Source organism: Harpia harpyja, chromosome 16, assembly GCF_026419915.1.
Source record: "Harpia harpyja isolate bHarHar1 chromosome 16, bHarHar1 primary haplotype, whole genome shotgun sequence".
Taxonomy (NCBI): Eukaryota; Metazoa; Chordata; class Aves; order Accipitriformes; family Accipitridae; genus Harpia; species Harpia harpyja.
The window spans coordinates 29,113,512-29,132,979 of NC_068955.1; the positions used below are offsets into that span (position 1 = coordinate 29,113,512).

General features: G+C 42.2%; 1 protein-coding gene across 9 annotated transcripts in view; it reads right to left on the reverse strand.

Moving 5' to 3' along the window:
* Positions 1-5,079: 5,079 nt before the first annotated feature.
* Positions 5,080-19,468, reverse strand: part of NAV2 (neuron navigator 2) — a 427,333-nt gene continuing 412,944 nt past the window's right edge. For all 9 annotated transcript variants that reach the window (XM_052811153.1, XM_052811152.1, XM_052811147.1 and 6 more), the window contains 7 exons: positions 17,901-18,136; positions 16,637-16,791; positions 16,076-16,147; positions 15,395-15,591; positions 14,835-14,953; positions 9,962-10,165; positions 5,080-8,843 (listed from right to left, as the gene is read on the reverse strand). In XM_052811153.1, coding sequence (XP_052667113.1) covers positions 8,718-8,843; positions 9,962-10,165; positions 14,835-14,953; positions 15,395-15,591; positions 16,076-16,147; positions 16,637-16,791; positions 17,901-18,136 — 1,109 coding nt within the window. In that variant the 3' untranslated portion in view covers positions 5,080-8,717. The remainder of the gene's footprint in view (positions 8,844-9,961; positions 10,166-14,834; positions 14,954-15,394; positions 15,592-16,075; positions 16,148-16,636; positions 16,792-17,900; positions 18,137-19,468) is intronic.

Genomic DNA, 19,468 nt, shown 5'->3' on the forward strand with positions numbered 1-19,468 from the left:
CTGAGCTCTGAGCATACTGAAGTTGGCCCTTCTGAAATCCAAGGTCTTTGTCCTACTGCTGGTCTTCAGTGTGCTTAGCAGGATCTTGAACTCCGCAACGTTACGATCGCTATATCCAAGGCTACAAGTTTTACTGGGTTGCTAGCAGTAAATCTAGCACTGTGCTGGTCCTAGTTGGCATGTCCAGCATCTGCAGCAGGAAGAAGATGACTTGTGCACCACTGTGCAGAAATAGATTCATTTAATAGTCAAGACTGATGGGGGGGCCAGGCAGAGAGCGGTAAGCTGAAAATGGTGGAATTACGTTGCCAGAAATACTGTTGTGGATGAGGCTCGCACAGACCTGAGCTTATGAGGTTGTTCCTCCCCCACTGGGTTTGGGCTTTGTGTCCTAACATCTGTTTTACACTGGGTGGTGCTGGTTCATTATGATCCCTGTAAGAAAGGCACTCGGCCTCAGTGCGGTATCAAAGTGCGATTTATTACAGCTAACACTGTAAGACGAGAATAGCCGAGGGAATCTTGTGCCCCTTTAGATGGTGGGAACCCCGAGTGGTGTTAGCATCGAAGGGGCCTCCAATCTACACACCCCACGCTAGTTACACCCCATCCATATGTGTGGTTATTTGAGCTATTATAGGATTTTTTTCCTTACAAGAAAACAACTCTATTCATCATTTCTGCTGTCAGATGGGAAGGATGTACTCATGAGAACTTCTTGCTGCATGGGTAGATAAAGGCAAGGACGCACGGGTGGCTTAATCCCCAGTACCCAGCAGGAGCTGCCTGCAGGCTCCTCGGTTGGAATGGGCTGGCTGAGTTTATCCTACGGACAAGGGATTTGTGCAGCACAACACAGGTCTGAAGGCCAGGCTGTTCTTGCAGCGTAGGGCAGCACAGCAAAGCACAGGCCGGGGTTGGGTTAACTGTTACGTGGATCACCAGCTCCTTGATGTGCAATGGTCCTTCAGTCAGGATTACTGCAAGATCTCACTGGAAGCACAAACTCTTCCCATCTGCCTGTGGATCCCATCTCATATTAAGGTCCTTCAGACCTCCCAATTGCCCAGTCCCACACGGGTGAACTTCTTACAGGAGCAGGAGGAGGAATTACCCATGCTTAGCCAGAGCATGGGCTCCATCCCTTGTAACTTACTTGGTCTCCTTGCGGCTCCAGCTGTCGTGGTTTGGGTCCAGTCGGCAACTAAACACCACGCGGCCACTCGCTCGCTCCTCCCCCCGCCTGGTGGGATGGGGAGAGAAAATATAACGAAAGGCTCGTGGGTCGGGACAAGGATGGGGAGAGATCACTCACCAATTATGGTCATGGGCAAAACTGACTCGACTTGGAGAAATTAGTTTAATTTATTACCGATCAAATCAGAGCAGGGTAATGAGAAATAAAACTCCAAATCTTGAAAACGTCTTCCCCCACCCCTCCCTTCTTCCTGGGCACAACTTTACTCCCAATTTTCTCTACCTCCTCCCCCCCAGCAGCACAGGGGGATGGGGAATGGGGGTTGGGGTCAGTTCATCACACGTTGTCTCTGCCGCTCCTTCCTCCTCAGGGGCAGGACTCCTCACACTCTTCCCCCGCTCCAGCGTGGGGTCCCTCTCACGGGAGACAGACCTCCACAAACTTCTCCGACGTGGGTCCTTCCCAAGTGCTGCAGTTCTTCACAGACTGCTCCAGCGTGGGTTCCTTCCCCGGGCTGCAGTCCTTCAGGCACAGCCTGCTCCAGCGTGGGTCCCCCGCGGGGTCACAAGTCCTGCCAGCAAACCTGCTCCAGCCTGGGCTCCTCTCTCCACGGGGCCGCAGGTCCTGCCAGGAGCCTTCTCCATCACAGGCTTCCCACGGGGTCACAGCCTCCTTCGGGCATCCCCCTGCTCTGGCGTGGGGTCCTCCCCGGGCTGCAGGTGGAGATCTGCTCCCCCGTGGACCTCCCTGGGCTGCAGGGGGACAGCCTGCCTCCCCATGGTCTTCCCCACGGGCTGCAGGGGAATCTCTGCTCCGGCGCCTGGAGCATCTTCTCCCCCCTCCTTCTTCACTGGCCTGGGGGTCTGCACAGTTCTTTCTCTCACATATTCTCATTCCTCTCTCCTGGCTGCAATTGCACAGGGGTTTTTTTCCCCCTTCTTAAATCTGTTCTCCCAGAGGCACTACCACCATTGCTGATGGGCTCGGCCTTGGCCGGCGGCGGGTCCGTGTTGGAGCCAGCTGGCGTTGGCTCTGTCGGACACAGGGGAAGCTTCCAGCAGCTTCTCACAGAAGCCACCACCCCTGTAGCCCCCCCCGCTACACAAACCCAACACACCAGCAAAGGAACAAATCAAAAGCACGTGTGTCTGAGCAACCTGATCTAGTTGAAGATGTCCCTGCTCACTGCAGGGGGGCTGGACTAGTTGAGCTTTAAAGGTCCCTTCCAACCCAACCCATTTGGTGATTCTCTGAGCAAGGAAGGAGAGAAGAACATGGATTTCTTTGTGTGACTAAGCAAACGGAGATGTCGATGGGGAAGTATTTGCCTACAGTCAGTCCCACTGCCGTTGGCAGAGATGAGAGTTGTCCTCAGCTGCTGTGCTCTGCTCTATCCCCGCCAAAGTCTTCTTCTGATAAACAAGGAAGGGGCAGGAATGACTGTGGGCTTATAGGGTCCACGGGCAGGTGCTCCTCTCCTGCCGACACACTGCAAATGTGTGCTATGAAAAGCAACCTCACATGGGTCCTCCCTGTGCCGAGGGGGGCTATAAATTGTGGAGCGGAGAGAACCAGACCGATTGTCCACATTAAAAGCTAGAAACCAAGGAAGAGTAGGTGTTTCCATACCACGAGCCCTCGGTTATCACCTAACAGAGATGAACATCAGGATCGTCAACGTCAGCGAGGTGGTAAAATGAGGCCGTGCACAGAAAGTGCGGAGGAGAGGATGGGAGCCTGAAGGGTTTCAGGAGGTATTTCCTCACCGGTTCTTGAGGCGACTACTTCAAGATACCGATGGAGCAGGTCAGTGGAAAGCAAGGGTGTAAGTACACGTGACAGGCTGCAGACTCAGTTCCTAAAATGACTCCAGGGAATTTCCCTTTCCATTGCAGAAAGGAAGTCAGCACCGATCCTACGGCACTGAGAAACGTTGAAGTGGATCCAGAAAGGATATGAAGTAAGAAAGAAGTAGGATGTTGGAAACAGAAAAGCAGGGCAATAAAGGTTAAAGAGAAGATGACTTAAAGGAAAACAAAATGTGAAGATGAGTGTACAAGACAGTGTGCACAGAGCAAAGAACAAGAACACAGGGAAGGGATGGGGCAGCAAAAAAGGAAAGAAAGGGAAGAAGAGCTCCTGAGAGATACTAAGCATTTTGGTGCCAGCCCAGTATTGATTCAAACATTGTCCAAAATCAGGGCTGGAGCGTTTTCCAGGGCCAATTCTAAAACACGCGGTTCTGTGAATCAAAAGAATTTTACAGAACACAGAAAAATCTGCTCGAGCACGTCCAAAACTATTCTGGCTCTGGAGGACTGCTGTGGAGGGACAGATGAAGCCCACATTAGAGAAGATCAGCTCCGAGTTACAGTTTGCTCTGCTGCATTATTAGAAGACAAGTGAAGAGTATTTTAGATGAAACTAACCTGAATGCAGATCATCATTTTTCAGCAGGATTTCTCTTTCAAAACTTTTTCTTTGATATAGGTGAAACTGTCCTACCAACATCGATAGTTCAAATCAGACAGTAGGGGACAAGATAACTACAAGGAACCATCAAAAAAGCAGAAATATGAATAGAAAATAGTCTCCAGGAAAAAAATTAGTACGTTGAGTATTATCCCTTATACTTTAAGTGCAGAGGGTTTTGGATTTATCCTTTCTGAAAAGAAAGCACTCCCCCCGCCCCTCGCCTCCGCCAAGTTAGAGCAGAGTATTTATTTGAAAGAAAGGAGGAGAATAGATCCCTACATGTTTTTCCTGACCAACGTAAATTTATTACTGTATAATAGTAGTGTCTCTATCAAATGGGTGAAGAGGAAATTGTAATGATGTGTGGAATGCGTAGGTTGCCCAGAGAGGTTGCGGATGCCCTGTCCCTGGAAACATTCAAGGTCAGGTTGGACGGGGCTCTGAGCAACCTGATCTGGTTGAAGATGTCCCCGCTCATCGCAGGGTAGGTGGACTAGATGACTTTTAAAGGTCCCTTCCAACCCAAACCATTCTATGCTTCTATGAACCGAATTGCTTAATGCCCTGAAGTTTCCTCCCTTTAAATCAATTCCGCAGAGAAGAGAATGAAAATAGTTTGAAAGACCTACCAGAGCAAGTGAAGAGTTGTACATGGCCTCAAACTTACGCTGGGGCACACACACAATCTGGATCTCGCCTTGGAGATCGAAGCGATGCCAACAATAGTCTGCCTTTGCAAAGTTACCTGAAAAATTCTGTCATGTTTTTTCTGCAGATGAAAAAAATGTCATGGTTTTATTCTAAGTGACCAGTCTGATCTGCCCAGGGTCACCGAATTAAGTACTCCTAGAAGTTCCCCATCCCTGGAAACATTCAAGGTCAGGTTGGACGGGGCTCTGAGCAACCTGATCTGGTTGAAGATGTCCCTGCTCATCGCAGGGGGGTTGGACTAGATGACCTCTAAAGGTCCCTTCCAACCCAACCCATTCTAAGAAGTTCATTCTGCAAAGCGTGTTCAGAAGAAGCCTAACACACTCAGCCACCTGCAGCCCTTGTGACCCACAGGGACTTCTCTGGAAACAGAAGCTGGTACCAGGATTTGTCCAGCCTGCTGGCCACGTATTGACTGACTTTTGAGATTTATGCAGAGACACTCTAAATGGACGGACCGGTCTTGCCTTGAGCAGATCTTGATGGATATTCTGTGCCAATACTAGCTATGGGAGAGAACAGTATTGGTGTAGTCCCTCTGCTAAATTTCCTCCTGGATGTGGGTAAGGGCTGTTGGCATCTTTTCACAAGTACTTACAAGAAGCCAATAAAAACAAGAAGCGAACCCCACAATCTTCAAATAAAAATAGAAAATGTTGACTAAGAAGGGACAAAAAGTTCCGGGAAGCCACAAATCTGAATAAATAAGCATCAATTTTATTGAATCATGAATAATTTAAGACTGGTACAATCATCAGCTTTATTCTCCATGACACAGGGGGCGGGGAAGGGGGAGAAACTGGAGGGTGAGAAAGGGGAGGCATGATCTCAAACAGACCATTCACAAATTCCAATCCTAAATGAGAACTGAAAATTAAATAGGGAGAGGAGCAAATGGAAAACATCATAAACGTACACAAAATACTCAATTCCTAGTTTTTCTCTTTAAAAATGGCTAGAAAAAATTCATCAAAATGCAGCACTTTTAATCAAATATTTACATTTCTATGTTACAATGAAAAAATGTACATCTTATAGAACATATTTCATAAACTGTTCCACTGGAAACGACTAGATCAAAACAGCAACCTTCCATTTAATATCGACAAAGAAAGATTTTTTTGCTTTGTTTTTTGTAGTTTTTTTCTTGAAAGGAAATTGCCACATTTAGACAAGATTTCATACACATAATATCGAAGTTAAGCATCAACAATGAAATATCAGTTTGCTTCTTTCAAAATGTACAAAAAGGTTAACCAACCCCCTCCCTCCCCTTCCCCAAATAAACCACATCTCATTTATGGCCTGTATCATTCTTGGCAGTTCTGAAGGAAAGAAAATGGTTTATACTTTCAATTTATAACTCAACGTGAATGTTGCATAGAATCTTGCATTTCTTTCTTGTTGATTTTTTTTTTTTAAACAAGCCAACTTTGCAAGGAAAAAAGGCAAAAAAAAAAAAAAAGGAAGCGTTTTGAATAAGCCTTAAAGGAGAACAAAGTCAGTTAAAGAAAGACTTAATCTATGAAAAGTCTTGATAAAAACTAAAAGACGTGTGCACAACAGGTAACCCTGCTTCCCGAAAGTTTCAGAAAGACGCTGAATATTGTGATGCTTAGAACGACTAGCCTACTCAAAATTGCCTCTCACTATAATCCAAGCTAGTGTCAATAAAAAAATAATAGATAACAGAAATTCCTTCCTGAGCTTAAGCACAGGATTAAAAATGAGAAAAAAAAATAATACCCCATTTCCCACAAATAAAACACCATTTTAAACATGTCTTATAGCACTCAGTTAAAGGTTAACTGAGACATTTTCTAGGATATTAAGTTCATTTAAAGCCCTAGCCCTGCAACTGTTTTTTGTTTGTGGGTTTTTTTTATTATTTTTTTTTATTTTTTTTTTAACAGGCACATGCTCTATCTGCATGGATTCAGTTGGGGGATTAGGTACCAAAATTCACAGTAGTAGCAGGTAAAGTCAGTGCTGGGAAGCAGAATTGTCAAGACTACTGGAAAAATTAACCTCTCTCAAACTCGTCATTAGCATGCTATGTATTTGATTCCATACAGATTTATTCCATTTTTTTACAGTACCAAGAGCTGGATTAGGAACATTGGCTGAGTAACCCCTGGTATTTCATTCAGCGAAATAATGAAATAGAGTTCAAAAGGTTAAAACAGTAACAACACCAAGCTCTTCCCCCCATCATTAAAATATTTAAATTTTTCTTTTACAATATTTTTCTTAAAAAAAAAAAAAGTCATCAGCACTTAAAAGTTGTAACAGGAGCAGATTCAAGACCAGCTCAGTAAGACAAAGTACAGTTATATTACAGAAAGTCATGAGGTATAATAAAACGATCCTCTCAAGCTGAGTCACAGAAGCAGGAACTTGTCTGTTATATTACTTTAAACCCACAAGCTCTTAAAAAAGTGTTTGCAGTAAGTTTTCTTTCTGTACATTGAAGAACCAGCATATTCCTGTAATTTATTAATGACAGCATTTATTATAGTTGAAAAGCTTTTTTTTTCTCCTGCATGTATAAAACAGCTCTTCAGTGATTTATTAGCTGCAGATTGATATGAACCTGAAAAGTTATCTCATTTCCCTCCTTTTTTGTCACATTTAAACAAATTCTAGTATCTCATACAAACAATATTCACAGCAACTTATGATATTCCAAGAGATGACTTTAGCCCTGTTTCTTTAAATAAAATCCCATAATATACAGCACTAATTTAATCAAACACAATTAGTACAAAATAAGGCATCGCTTTAAAAGTCAGCACCAAAAGACAGCTGGAAAGGCTAGTACAAATCAATATTGAGGAGTGATGTTTTTGCTGAGGTACAGCTGACGTTGTGGTGATGGTGGTGTAAGCATTTGCTGCCGTAAAAAGGAAAGTGCAATTCTTTGGGAGGTGTTCTTGTTCCCCAACAGAAGTACAAGCCTTAACACTGATAGTGTACGTGTGTGCGTTCGGAGAGGAGGAGAAATAAAACCAGGTTCACAGCTCTGCCAAAACTCAAAAGCATGGCCCAGCTAAACTTAAAAGATGCAGTACCTTCCCTCCTTTTTTTTTCCAGACCTGAATACTGCTAAAATACTAATTTTTTTTTTTTTTTTTTGCAATTAAAAAGAAAAGTCGTGGAAGTAAATGTTGTCACTAGAGTAGCACTGGAACTGTCACAGAGCTGAGTTTTAATTAACCCACTTATGGTTGTGCTGATTGGAACGAAACCTCTGAACAAAAGCCCAAGTTTTTAGAAAACGGCTGTAACATTTCATGGCAAGAATTAAAAACTGAAAGTCCGATTAATCCCTTTTCAGGGGTGTAGCTCACCTCCGCGTACAGGGCTCGCAACGCCTGCGCACTGCCGAAGGTCCTTTGGAGCTGAAGGACTTCACGGGGCATGGCCCTTTCGCTGACTTCTGCAGAGGAGGGAAACTCACTCTCCTCAGTGTAAATAAATTGGGTGTAACGCCGCTGAAGTCAACCGAGTTGGTCACGTGGATGAAAGTGGGAAGAGAATCAGGCCCTGACTAGCAAAGGGCTACCTGATCTTTCACTTGTAGTAGGATTGATTGTTACACAGTGTTTGAAAAAACCTGATTTGTTCAGACTGTATATATATTTTTATATATTCCTATTTATATATATATTTTTATAAACACACAATGAAAGAAAGCCAAGGTCTCAGACTGGCAAGGAGAGCAGCGCTTTTTCTTTTCTTTTTTTTTTTCTTTTCTCTTTTTTAATATTTATTCAAACTTCCCTGTTTTGCAGCTTTGCCTTTATTGAGTATTACTACCAAGGCAAGCGATATTGTTATAGCACCAGAACTATATGAAGCTGCGTTTAATCCGCAAAGCTGATTGGTAAAAGTCCAGCCCTCACCTAAATGTGTTTGGTCAGAAGCAGCATAGGCAAAAATTTCCTCTCCCCTCTCCTTCCGGACAGTACATGGCACAAAGCTGTTTGCTTCATAGCTGTGAAGTTCCCCCGCCCGCCCCTTCAACTTTTAGTCATGATGATTATTTTTAACATCTTCAGTATCTTAGGCATGAGAGCTTACAGCAACTAAACAGAAGAAAACAAAGGAATAGTGCAGTTCTCATCATCATCAAAAGAAAAACAATACAAAGGTTGCTTGGGTTGCCTGCACCCAGGTTCAAGACTGACTCCAAGTGTCTTGTTGTTCTTGCAGCTCTAATACTGAGATCCCAGCCCAGCCCAGGAACGTGTTCTTTTCGTGAGTCTGTGATCAGGGTTCTTGCCGAGTGGGAGAGAAATAATGGAAACAACCTCTTTCTATCCGAGAAAGATCACAGCGTCGACTCCAGAGACGAATCGAGGATGTCATCGTGATGGCTGTTGCTGTTAGAGTCACTGTCGTAACTCTGGGGACTTGAGTAGTTGGCTGCTTCTTGCAGTCTCATGAGCATGTTCATCTGCAAAGGCACAGAAGTTCACAATTATTTGTAGCCTGAGGTAGAAAGAGTACCAACTCCATATGAAAGCTACAATGGCCTTCACTTTGGCAGTGGGTAACAAAGGAAAGGAAGAAACCAGCGGGGTAATTAATATTAAGATTAAGCTATTAATTAATGTTAAGATATTCACTGGGATATTAACTGTAAATCATATTATAGTAGCATGCCAGTTAGTCATAAAAAGTATGCTTTTCCAGTAAAGGTGAAAATGAGAAGACTGAAGGGACTAGTCCACAGCCATACTCGATAGGATTCTGCAAGCATCCTACCCCTGTCTTCCTCTGACCCATGGAAATACGGACAGATCAGTCAAAAGAGGCAAATCCGAATGTCCTAATATCTAGCTTGATATTTGTACAGGTATATATGAGCGTGTAAACACCGTAACACGCAATCTATACTCCCAGCTGTACAGAAAAACGTACACCTCAACAGAACAGCTTCAGGGCAGGCAGTCTGCACAGCAGCTTCGGCAACTGTTTCCCATTGCAAGAAGATGCCTATTTAGTGTTACCTTCAAGCTCAATTTATACATTCTATACGTGTTGGCATTTCCCTATAGGCTTGTGTGGTATTTCTGATTCATAAATCAGACACCAGTCATGGAGATTATTAGTTCATATATTCTTGCAAAATCTCAATTTTCATCTGGTGTCAAGAATACAGCTCCTAAAAGCCACGTGAAGTAAAGCAACAAGCCTATTTTGCGATTGTGGCAAAACAGGCTAAATGAAACGGTTCCACTGTGTTATTCAAGTATGTGTAACAAGATCACGTATTTAATTCCGCAGTGTAGAAATTAAGTTTATTACACACATCCTCAGTCACTCCTCAAAAAACGAATCCTCAAAATATCCTCAACAAATGAATCTGAAAAGCTTCTGCCGCTGTTTCTTGCAAAACCGTACGGGCTTTCTGTGCGAATGCATTCCCCGAGCTGACTTGACGACTTCCCCAGAAACGCTGCCTTCTCATTCTAAAACACCCAGCCGTCCTTTACTCTTTTAATTCCTGTTTCTAATCCCTAGAAACAAGGGAAAGGAAGCGGTTCTGCTCTTTCCAAAATGACAGCTTACCAAAGGATCTCCTTCAGCATCGCTCACTGGAACTTGTTTGCTGGTCGAGCCTTCCCGAGACATCGAGTAGCCGTCAAAGCCCACGTCCTCAGGCCGCAGCTGTAGCAGAGGAGGCCACTCGTGGTGCTGGGGGGTGGCTGCCCAGGGGTACGTGTCCATCACCCATTTGGCAGGATCCTCCCAGGGCGCTCTCCTCCCGTACAACTGGAAACGCATAAAACAGGGGTAAAACGTTCCTATCAGCCTACCATTTCCTAACCAAAATGAACGTGGCATGAGTCTTGGATGGCAGAAGACACTTGCAAGCAGGGCTGAACAAAACCAAGCGAGATTTCCCTTACCCTAATGACATACACAGTTCTAGCTATTTTTGATGGCAACTCATTTGGAAGAGGCTGACCGCCGCCTCTGAGACTGCAGTGCCCTTCTCTCGGCACCAGTTGAAGAAAGGGAGACCTGAAAATAACCTCGCTTAATAAAGTTAACTTAAATAAAGTCAATACGCAAAAGAGGCCCTCAGTGTTGACACCCGGATCGCACCAGCAGCTGCCTGCCTTATCTACGTTTGCCGTCGTCGTGAAACCGCCATCGGTGGAATGCGTAGGAGGAAACGGGAGACCTGTCATCAGGCAGTAACGACGGATGTCATAGCAAAAGGTTTTCAAGTCAGGGGAATTTCTTTGTATTCAACCAAGAAAAAGTGCCAGCAGGATTTGTCTGTGGTCACGTTGCTATTTCAAGGAAGCAAGCTCCGTTTCAAAACCTTTTTCTGTTTTGAACAGACTGTGTTACTGAATCCCAAAGTATTCTTCTTGTTGTATTTAGTTAACATTGCCTTCGTTAGACAATAAATTAATTTTAATGCCACATGACTTTCAAAAGCATAACTACAACTTGAAGCCACTTGAAAACTTTTACTTCTGCTTTATAAATCTCAGCCTAAATATCCTTCAGCAACTGGAGTTCACTCCCTGCATTTTGAATTCGGAGAACTCTCCTGCACAACGCACAGGGGAAAAGCAGCGGTCTAAAAGAAATTCATCAGCTCTCTGACAGATCTATGACTATCTCGCTTTCCTCACCGCTATTTCTTCTTGGGTTTTTTGTGGTTTTATTTTTTGCACGCACAAAGTATTAAATGGCTCTGAATGAATACCAAGATCTGCTTTATTCTGAAGCAGAACGGAGCGAGTCCCAGGGCGGAGCAGAGGTGCCCAGCAGATGGTGCTAGGCAATCTTAAACTAAAATCTTAAAGCCTCTCCCACAACCCAAATACTCGGTCATCCTTGAGCTCTACTAGATTATTTTCCCAGCATAATGTCTCCAAGCTGTGGTAAACCAGATCTCCTATTTTAATCTCATGCTCGAATTTACAGCAATACATGTCAGTTGCTAAGTGGAGAGGATTTTATATTTTTTCACATCTTTGCTACCCAGAAGGTCTGTGTGGATCCTAGCTCATTTCTGGAAATCAGCTAGTAAGTAAAATTCCCATTTCAATATATGAAATCACATATCTTTGGCAGATGAGACACTGAACGACTAACTCACTATTCCCTTCCTCGGCAACCAGTTCCGTCCATCCCTTTCACACGCGCGTTTTCTAGGGAGCAATTACGGGGGCAAGGATGGAACAGGTTGCTTCACAAAGCACCAAAGAGGAATGACTGGAGTACGAGTGAGGGTGGCTGGAAGCCACAGGGACTCTGGGTCCTTTTTTTGCTGGTGCTGCATTCTGTATCGATACACCACGCAGGAAGAACTGGGGTTTTACATAACCCTCTAATTTTCACATCCCTGTTTTGAAGAACAAAAAACCTCAGCTCCAATGGGAGCAATTATTGTAAGGATCCACTTGGCTCGCTTGTCTTTGACCCAAAATAGTTCTCTAAATGAGAAACAGAAATATAAAAATAGTTCAGTTTAGATCCACAGAGATCAGAGTGAAATCAGCAGTCCACCCTTCCTTTCTGGCAGGCAATTTCATGAGAGAAGATGTGTTCTCGGAGGAGCCTTTGTGGGTGTGGGGGACAGAAAATAGCCCCAAATGAAACACACATTTCTAGCATTAGCTTGTTAATTAGCACAGCTCTGCCTACTCTTCGAGTACTGAAGTCTCATTCTTATCCACAGACTCGACAAAAGAGAAATTCTAGACTAAACTGAGAAATTATTTCAATGGAAATGAATTAGTGGAATTTGGGGAAATGAGACTGAAGCAGATACAGAATCTGCAGCACAAAGTGAGAAACTGAAAGCCTTACACTTGGAACGCAAGTCATTCAAATAACCTAAGGAAAGATGCAGATATAGAAGGCAAAACAAGCAAGCAAAAAGATGGTTTTATTAATTGTTGTTCTTTGTCTTCATTTCTCTTACTAATTTTTCAATGCTTTCCAAACCTACTCGTCAGCCGGTAGGAGAGCTTCAAAACCCAGTACAAGGAGCCCGAAAATCTCTGTGAGTATCAGTTTTCTCCTTTCCAGGAGGAAACAAAGTCACATGAAATCTTTACACTTGTTTTAGGTCAAAAAGATTATTGGCTCCCATTACCTTCCTTTATGGGAAGTTTTATGTAAAACGGGTCTGCTGTTCTATTTCTAGCAAAGCTCCTCTATGTGTGTTGTACTTTAGGCCCTATCATGTTCCTCATCTCTAAGAGCCCATCACAATCGTCCCAAAGAAAATGAAGCCTCCAGGCACCGACAAATTTCAAATGGCAAACATAGTTTGCACAAATTTTAACCAAAACTTGTTGAAGAATTCATGTTATTTCACAGATTTGTGAGAAGCCGTTAGTAAAAGCTGAGTTTTCTATGACAGGGTTGTCTTCTCTCTGTTAACATCTATAAATCTCTGCTGTATAGATAGCAAACGAAACCCAAGGTGGTTGTTAACCGGACAATGTGAAGTCCATGTCCCTGCCCCGCTTTTTTTTTTTTTTTTTTTTGAGTACTTCTTCAAGTACACAGGCTGATGCATTTTCATGACTTCTCCATTCTCTGCAGAGTACTCCATGCAGATGAGAGCTGAACCTCTAATACAGAAAGGGTACCGCATAGAAAAGAAACGTAACAAACAAGTAAATCAAAACAAACCCCCAGTATTTTCCAAGAGAAGTCTTTCATGCTTTTTTTTCAACATATCTTAATGGCGAGGCACCCTGACAAACACTGCAATGGCGAGCCCTAAGCAGTAGCAGAATGGAGAACTGTTGTTCACAAACATGAAGGAAGCATTCTGCAACACAACTGGTTCTCCACGGAGCTCATACTTGCAGTTATTTCATGTTTCGGAAAGACTTCAGACGCAGAGACATATGTGATGAAGAACCTATTACTTCTCTAAGTAACATTTCATAACTGTTAATTGTTCTTACTAATAACAAGCTGTGTCTTGCTTATAGTTTGAATTTTTCTAGTCCAAACTTGTCAAACAACCACTAGACTTTTTTTCCTTGCAAGCCTAAAGCAGAAGACTCCCACAGACCAAGTAATATTTTAGCTTCCTCTTGAATAAACTGAATAGTTTGAGCTTCTCATATCTGTCATTGACTAATGCTTCCTGTATCTCAATGATACCTATTGCTCTTTTCTGAACCCTTTCCACATTTTTATCTTTCTAATGAGTCTTTCTACATACAGAAGTACTACCTTCTTCCTACCTTTATCAGATCTAATTATAGGTTATGCCCTCAAAATGGCATTTGTCCTCTTACCAAAACACAAGCTCCCAACGCATTGCCGTAATTTCCTATTCTCCATGTACCTTTAACCCTTTTCTAATCTTCCAGACTCTCACTGTGATCCACCTTTTTATTTCTGTATGTGTGATCTCGTGTTTAGCTCTATGGAAAACAAAGTGACTTGAAAATCAGCCGTCTGCCAACAGACGCTGCAATGGGAAAGCTTCAGGTTCCCCCACCTATCCTGGCTCTTCATGTTACCAAAATACAGGGAGAGCTTTCTCACAGAAAAGGCTGTATCAAAAATAATTACTTTCATGTATGCAATGCCCAGAATTTACTGATATTTGATTACGCGGTCTCCAAATTTGTCTTCTAAACTACGTGCTGCCATGCTTATTTTGTGAACAGAGGACCGAAGAATAAAAAAAGGTCATTTTTTTTCCATAGTTGCGTGGCAAGTCAATAGCAATCCTCTGTGGAGTCCTCCTCCTGATCCCAACAAGCTTAATAGTCGTACAAACACTAAGAATTGCGTGGCAATGCATAAAACTATCCAAATTGCTAGAGTATGAATCAGTTACTAAGTACCAGCAATCAATGCTGATTTCACTATGGCCTCTGAAAGAATTATGAAGGACTCTGCTAAAAAATTCATCCTGTAGACTGAGAAGTAATCAAAATGTCACTGATACTGATCCTGTCACTCATTAATACGTTTCTCTCATTAATACGTTTCTCTCCATACACAGCTTTGTTCCTTCTCTGTTGAAAGATGTGATTTACAAAGGAAAATCCATTAACGAAGTTAATGACTACAAACACGTTCTTCACATGCACCGTACAATTTTAAGGTGTGCTTCTGGAACAGATTATTGAAGATACTTGGGTGTCTAACTCCCCCCATTGAAAAAAATCAGTAGTTTGGCATCTAAACACTTTTCAAAAAACTGATTTGGACTTTCGGTGCCTCCACTCCGTCTTTCAAAATGGTTAGCCCAGTGAAGAGAATAATTCTGCCTGAAATAAGTGACAATTTAGGCTACGTTTTCACAGACGTGCAGGTATTCAGCGTGCAAAGTTCTGTCTACAGAAAATGTTGCCGTTATTCAGGTTTGTCCAGTGCTGGGTTGTCTTTTGAATAGATACCATTCAAGACCTATGGTTTTTCACTTTTGCCTGCTCACCTGTAGCCCTTCTCTAACTGCCTCCAGAAGATATGGGATGATGGAGTAGTTCCACAAGTCAGTAAACCAAACTCTAGAACCATCTACATCTATCGGACAGGAGAGGAAGAGCCGTGGACCTGGAAAGGGAAATTCAGATATTACACTCAAATCACAATCACGATATGCATCGAAATAGGATCAAAGAAAAACTTCCAGCTCCCTGGAGAAGGAAGCCGAGGATGAGAGAACGTAAGTTGCTGCCTGGTGAACTGCTCTTCCTGAGCTCAAAAATCCTCTGAATCTAGTTGAAAAACTATAGCCTGCAAGGTGAGAAAAATTAACCAGATCTCATAACACAGTTTGTATCCAGGACTTAGAAAGAAGTCCTTTTTTCTTAGGGGAAAAAAAAAAAAAAGTTTAGAAACTTCTTGTACAGTTTGCCTGAGAGTACGCTGACATCTAAAAGCGAGGCTTTAAAGAAACTTTTTTTAGCTGATGTAGCACAAGGAAATGTACACAGATGCACCTGATATATAAGGAAATAAAATACATATATTTACATACGCCTGGGCACTTACCAATAGTAACATCAGAGGAGCTGTGAGCCTCCAAGAATTTGTTCAGATGTTGCCAGACCTTGGGAATCCAATCAATAATTTTAACCAGTTCTGCATTTCTCATCCTGCCGCTGATCTCTGTTTCAATTAGTTTTCTTCTCAAGAAACGGCCAAGAAAGCCTTTGACCGGCTCAGTGTGGTTAGCACATAGCACCCATCTATGGCAGAACAGCAGAAATGTCCATTATTTCTCTTTCATGCTACTGAACATAACTATTCTGGACTAAATTTCTCTTATGATTTCTAGATTACCATCATGATCAAAATGGGCTATCCCAGTCACATATGTTTCTTAGCAAAAATTATTTTGGAATCATGAGTTCACTAGATGAAACAATTTGTATTGTGTATTGTTTCAGCTTATTTCTCGTTCAGTATCTGCTTTGCCTATTACCTTATTTAAAATTTGTTAGAGGATCAAATATCTTAACGTTCCTCCGAAAAGGAAAAGTTTTATGAACTGTAGTTACTTTAACAACAGCATCATAACAAAGCTGCACATGTTAGGGCAGCAACTACTAGCGAATGGTATTTCTCTTTTAGTTTGCTGTTACAGCTGATAAGAACAATTTCAGATGACTCAGTAGCCATTACTGCTTTGCCAGCCCACAAACATAAATGAGAAACATGAATAAACAGTACCTGAAATTATGGTGAAGTTGAAGATTAGGTGTTGAGGAGGTGGCTTGGTTCATCGTGCCAATAATATACGGACTATTAAAAAAAAAAAAAAATCAAGTAAATAAAACTTGGAAATTTTGAGAAACAACTTTTTAGTAAGATCTCAACGTTAGAAAAGGTTATTCAAACCTCTTTTGTCAAGGAAGTGTTTTGTAGTTACTTATAACCAGATTCTCTACTGAGAACCTGACTTCAGAGAACATCAAATTCTGAAAGCAAAACAGAAATCTCAGAGCAGGATCGTTCACTAAAAATGGGGCTTTAGTATTGAAGATCCATTGCATGAAATGAATGTGAATTACCCAAACCCTCTACTACTTTTTTATGACTGATTTCAGAGGAATTGATCATTTTATGAAGAAAAAAACCCTCTGCAGTGCTTTCCATAATGTGGACTGTCTGGCCATCTCGGTCCACTTTACCAAATTAATCTCGAGTTTGGTTTTGCGATCGCATTTTGCAATGGCAGTGGTCTGACTGCAGTACTGAAATCCGGAGTGTGTTCTGATATTATTTCTTTACCATTTGTGGTACTTGCAGTTTAGAAGTCCATTAAAGATCTCTCCTAGGGAGCTAACGTGATGCAAATTATCCAAAATGATTACAAGAGGCATATCCACAGCGTTATTTTCACTGTTACACTGGTCTGCTAGGTTGGACAGGTATTGGCGGAGTTCCTGCGAAGCACATAGAAAGAAAAGAAAAGAAAAAAAAGGAAAGAGAATTTTCATCATATTCCTTTAAAATCCAGTGAAGATGAATAAGCTACTTTGTGATCTAAAGCAAAAGAGCCTGCCATCTTACAAATGCACACATTTTCCACGAGAAAACAGAAGAATATGGTTTTCCTTCTCTTTTGTAGGTTATGCTGAAGATTCAAAGACTATATCAGAAATCCTGTGTGAGATAAGGGCTTAAAGGGGGCTAAGATTTTGCCATTTGGTTTGTGTTTTTTTCATTCGCGCTGTCCTAATCTGACACTCAGAGGTCTGAAACGTATTTTAATTTCTTTTCGGGAACTTGTTCAACTCTCTATATATCAAACCAAACTTTGCATTCCAGCTAGGTTTGTTATATCTTCTTGCAACTGTGCTTCGATCAAAATACAGCTGATAAAATTTATCTGGAATAAAGCATCCCTCAGCAGAGCCCAAATTCGGATGCCTTCGGTGATGCTGTGAAAGAAGGGTGAGCTTCAGGAAAATGTGCCTAAGGCCAACAAATAGACAGCTTTTTTTTTTTTTGCCTTTTTTTTTTTCTTTAATCTAGACATTCACTGGAGGTATATTCAGCAAAACCAGCAGCACATAAAAAAGCAGTGACCTGCCTTACCGGCACAGGAATGTGTCTGGACAACAGTCACTTCAAACGCAGCATATGCAGATTACAACTGCTGATACTTGCAGCTGCAGAAACTCTTGATGGCCTAGAGATGCATTTGAGGGTTTTTGGAAAAATGCCCACGTGCAACAGGGATTGCTTAAGTTGCTGGGAATTTTATGCAGGCGTTTTAACTTCCTGGGCAATTCTCAGGCTCCTAACCACTTGAAAATCATGACACCTTTAGGTGTTTAAATATACACCTGGAAGCCTGCTATTTCAGGCCCCTAATCAGGTGAATCTGCAGTTCTGAAAACCTTCAATATTATTCCCTTCGGGATTAACATAATGCTTTAAAAAGGAAGGTAAGTTTAAAATCAGCTTTTGATGGATTAATAAACGAGGAGTCTCTCATTTTTGATACAGGGTAGCATGAATTGTGCGAGGATGATTTCTGTGTCCTCACCTTACTGGATTTATGGTCCACGTTGAAGGTTGCGATAATGCCATCGGCCAACTCCCTGCCCTCTCTAAGGACCATATACTCAGACAGACGGTTTGCTAGGTAGGTTTTACCAGTGCCGCTGGGGCCAGATAAGATAATCCGCCTGTGTTCCATCAGGAGAGAGACATAACGCTGCAGTATAGGCTTTGGGATCAGTGATTCAAACACCAGACCGTCCAAACTGTTCTCGCAGATACCTGCAACAGGAAAAGATTCCTCAGTTAGAGGGATTCCCGATTTTTACCTGAATTACCTGCATTTTTAAAAGGTTGGGGTTTTTTTTACTAAGTAGTTGCAAAGCTGCAAAGCAATCTCGTTAGTGGAGTTTGAGCAAATCAAGATTAGTTGAAATGACTAGATAGTCGAAGCGGAGAACTGAAAAACGTGATTTTGTGAATGTACCTGGGCCCAATAATAGCAGGAGAAACCCCCAAAATAACACTTAGAAACAGCAGATTTAGATCCCACCTGACCAAGCTGTTGCTCACGTCAGAGATAAATCCCTTCCCCACCGTGGTATCCCCCACGGTCAAGAGGAACACACATAAAGCTGGTAAAACAAGTGCAGAAGTGACCTGTGGGCTTAGCCTGGATCCTCCTTCAGCTTTCTGTTTTCCAAGTACTCAGCTGCATCCTACGGTGTCTAAGGCCCTATGAAAGTTGCCACACTAAATGACTCCAGGCCACGCTTTTCACGCACAAACCATCCATTTTGCAGTATTTCGCCGTGTACGGTACGCATTCATCCAGAATTTACCTGTTTACTTTTGAATCACTAGACAAAAAAAGCAGCTATCATCAACTCCCCCTACTTTCCCAAACGCTTGTAATTAAACTCCTTCTCTGTATGCTGATAGTTATCTCTTCTAACATAAAACTCCTACTGATAAGCATTTACGCAATGTCAGCAGTCACTTTAGGCGGAATTGGCTCAGGGAAAATACACAGCGCTTCAAAATAAACAGCAGAAAGGGAAGTTGGCAGATCACACAGAGAAATGTTTGCACCTCAGTGGTTACTTGGAATATTAAATATTTATATAGGCAGCTTTATAACTCAAAGGTATATGTGATTTTCCATAAATTGATTAAATACACTTCTATTTTATTGAAAACTGTTATCACATATGAACCTTCAAAGTACAAGTCAAGCCAATGCAAGTTAAATATAAAAACAGGTTGCAGCTTTATAGATATAGCTAGTCCTTAAGCAATATTTCAAATGAGATTATACTATTGGACAACGTATTCCAAGTAAGCAGAATACCCTGGGTTCACATGAAGCTTCAGCAAACTGAGATATTTCATGGCTTATTTTGTCTTCCTGCCCACTGATTTGCTACCCAAGGTGATTTGATTTTTTGTACCAATATTCAAAAAACCAAAATACTTTCAGTCAAATGGCACAGCCAAACTTTGAAGTCGAGCTGCAGAGTGTTTGGCAACACTCAAATACTCTACTACTGTATGCAGATCTATGCTCGAGATTTCACTGGTGTAACCTCGAGCAAACTGATGTACATTCAAAAT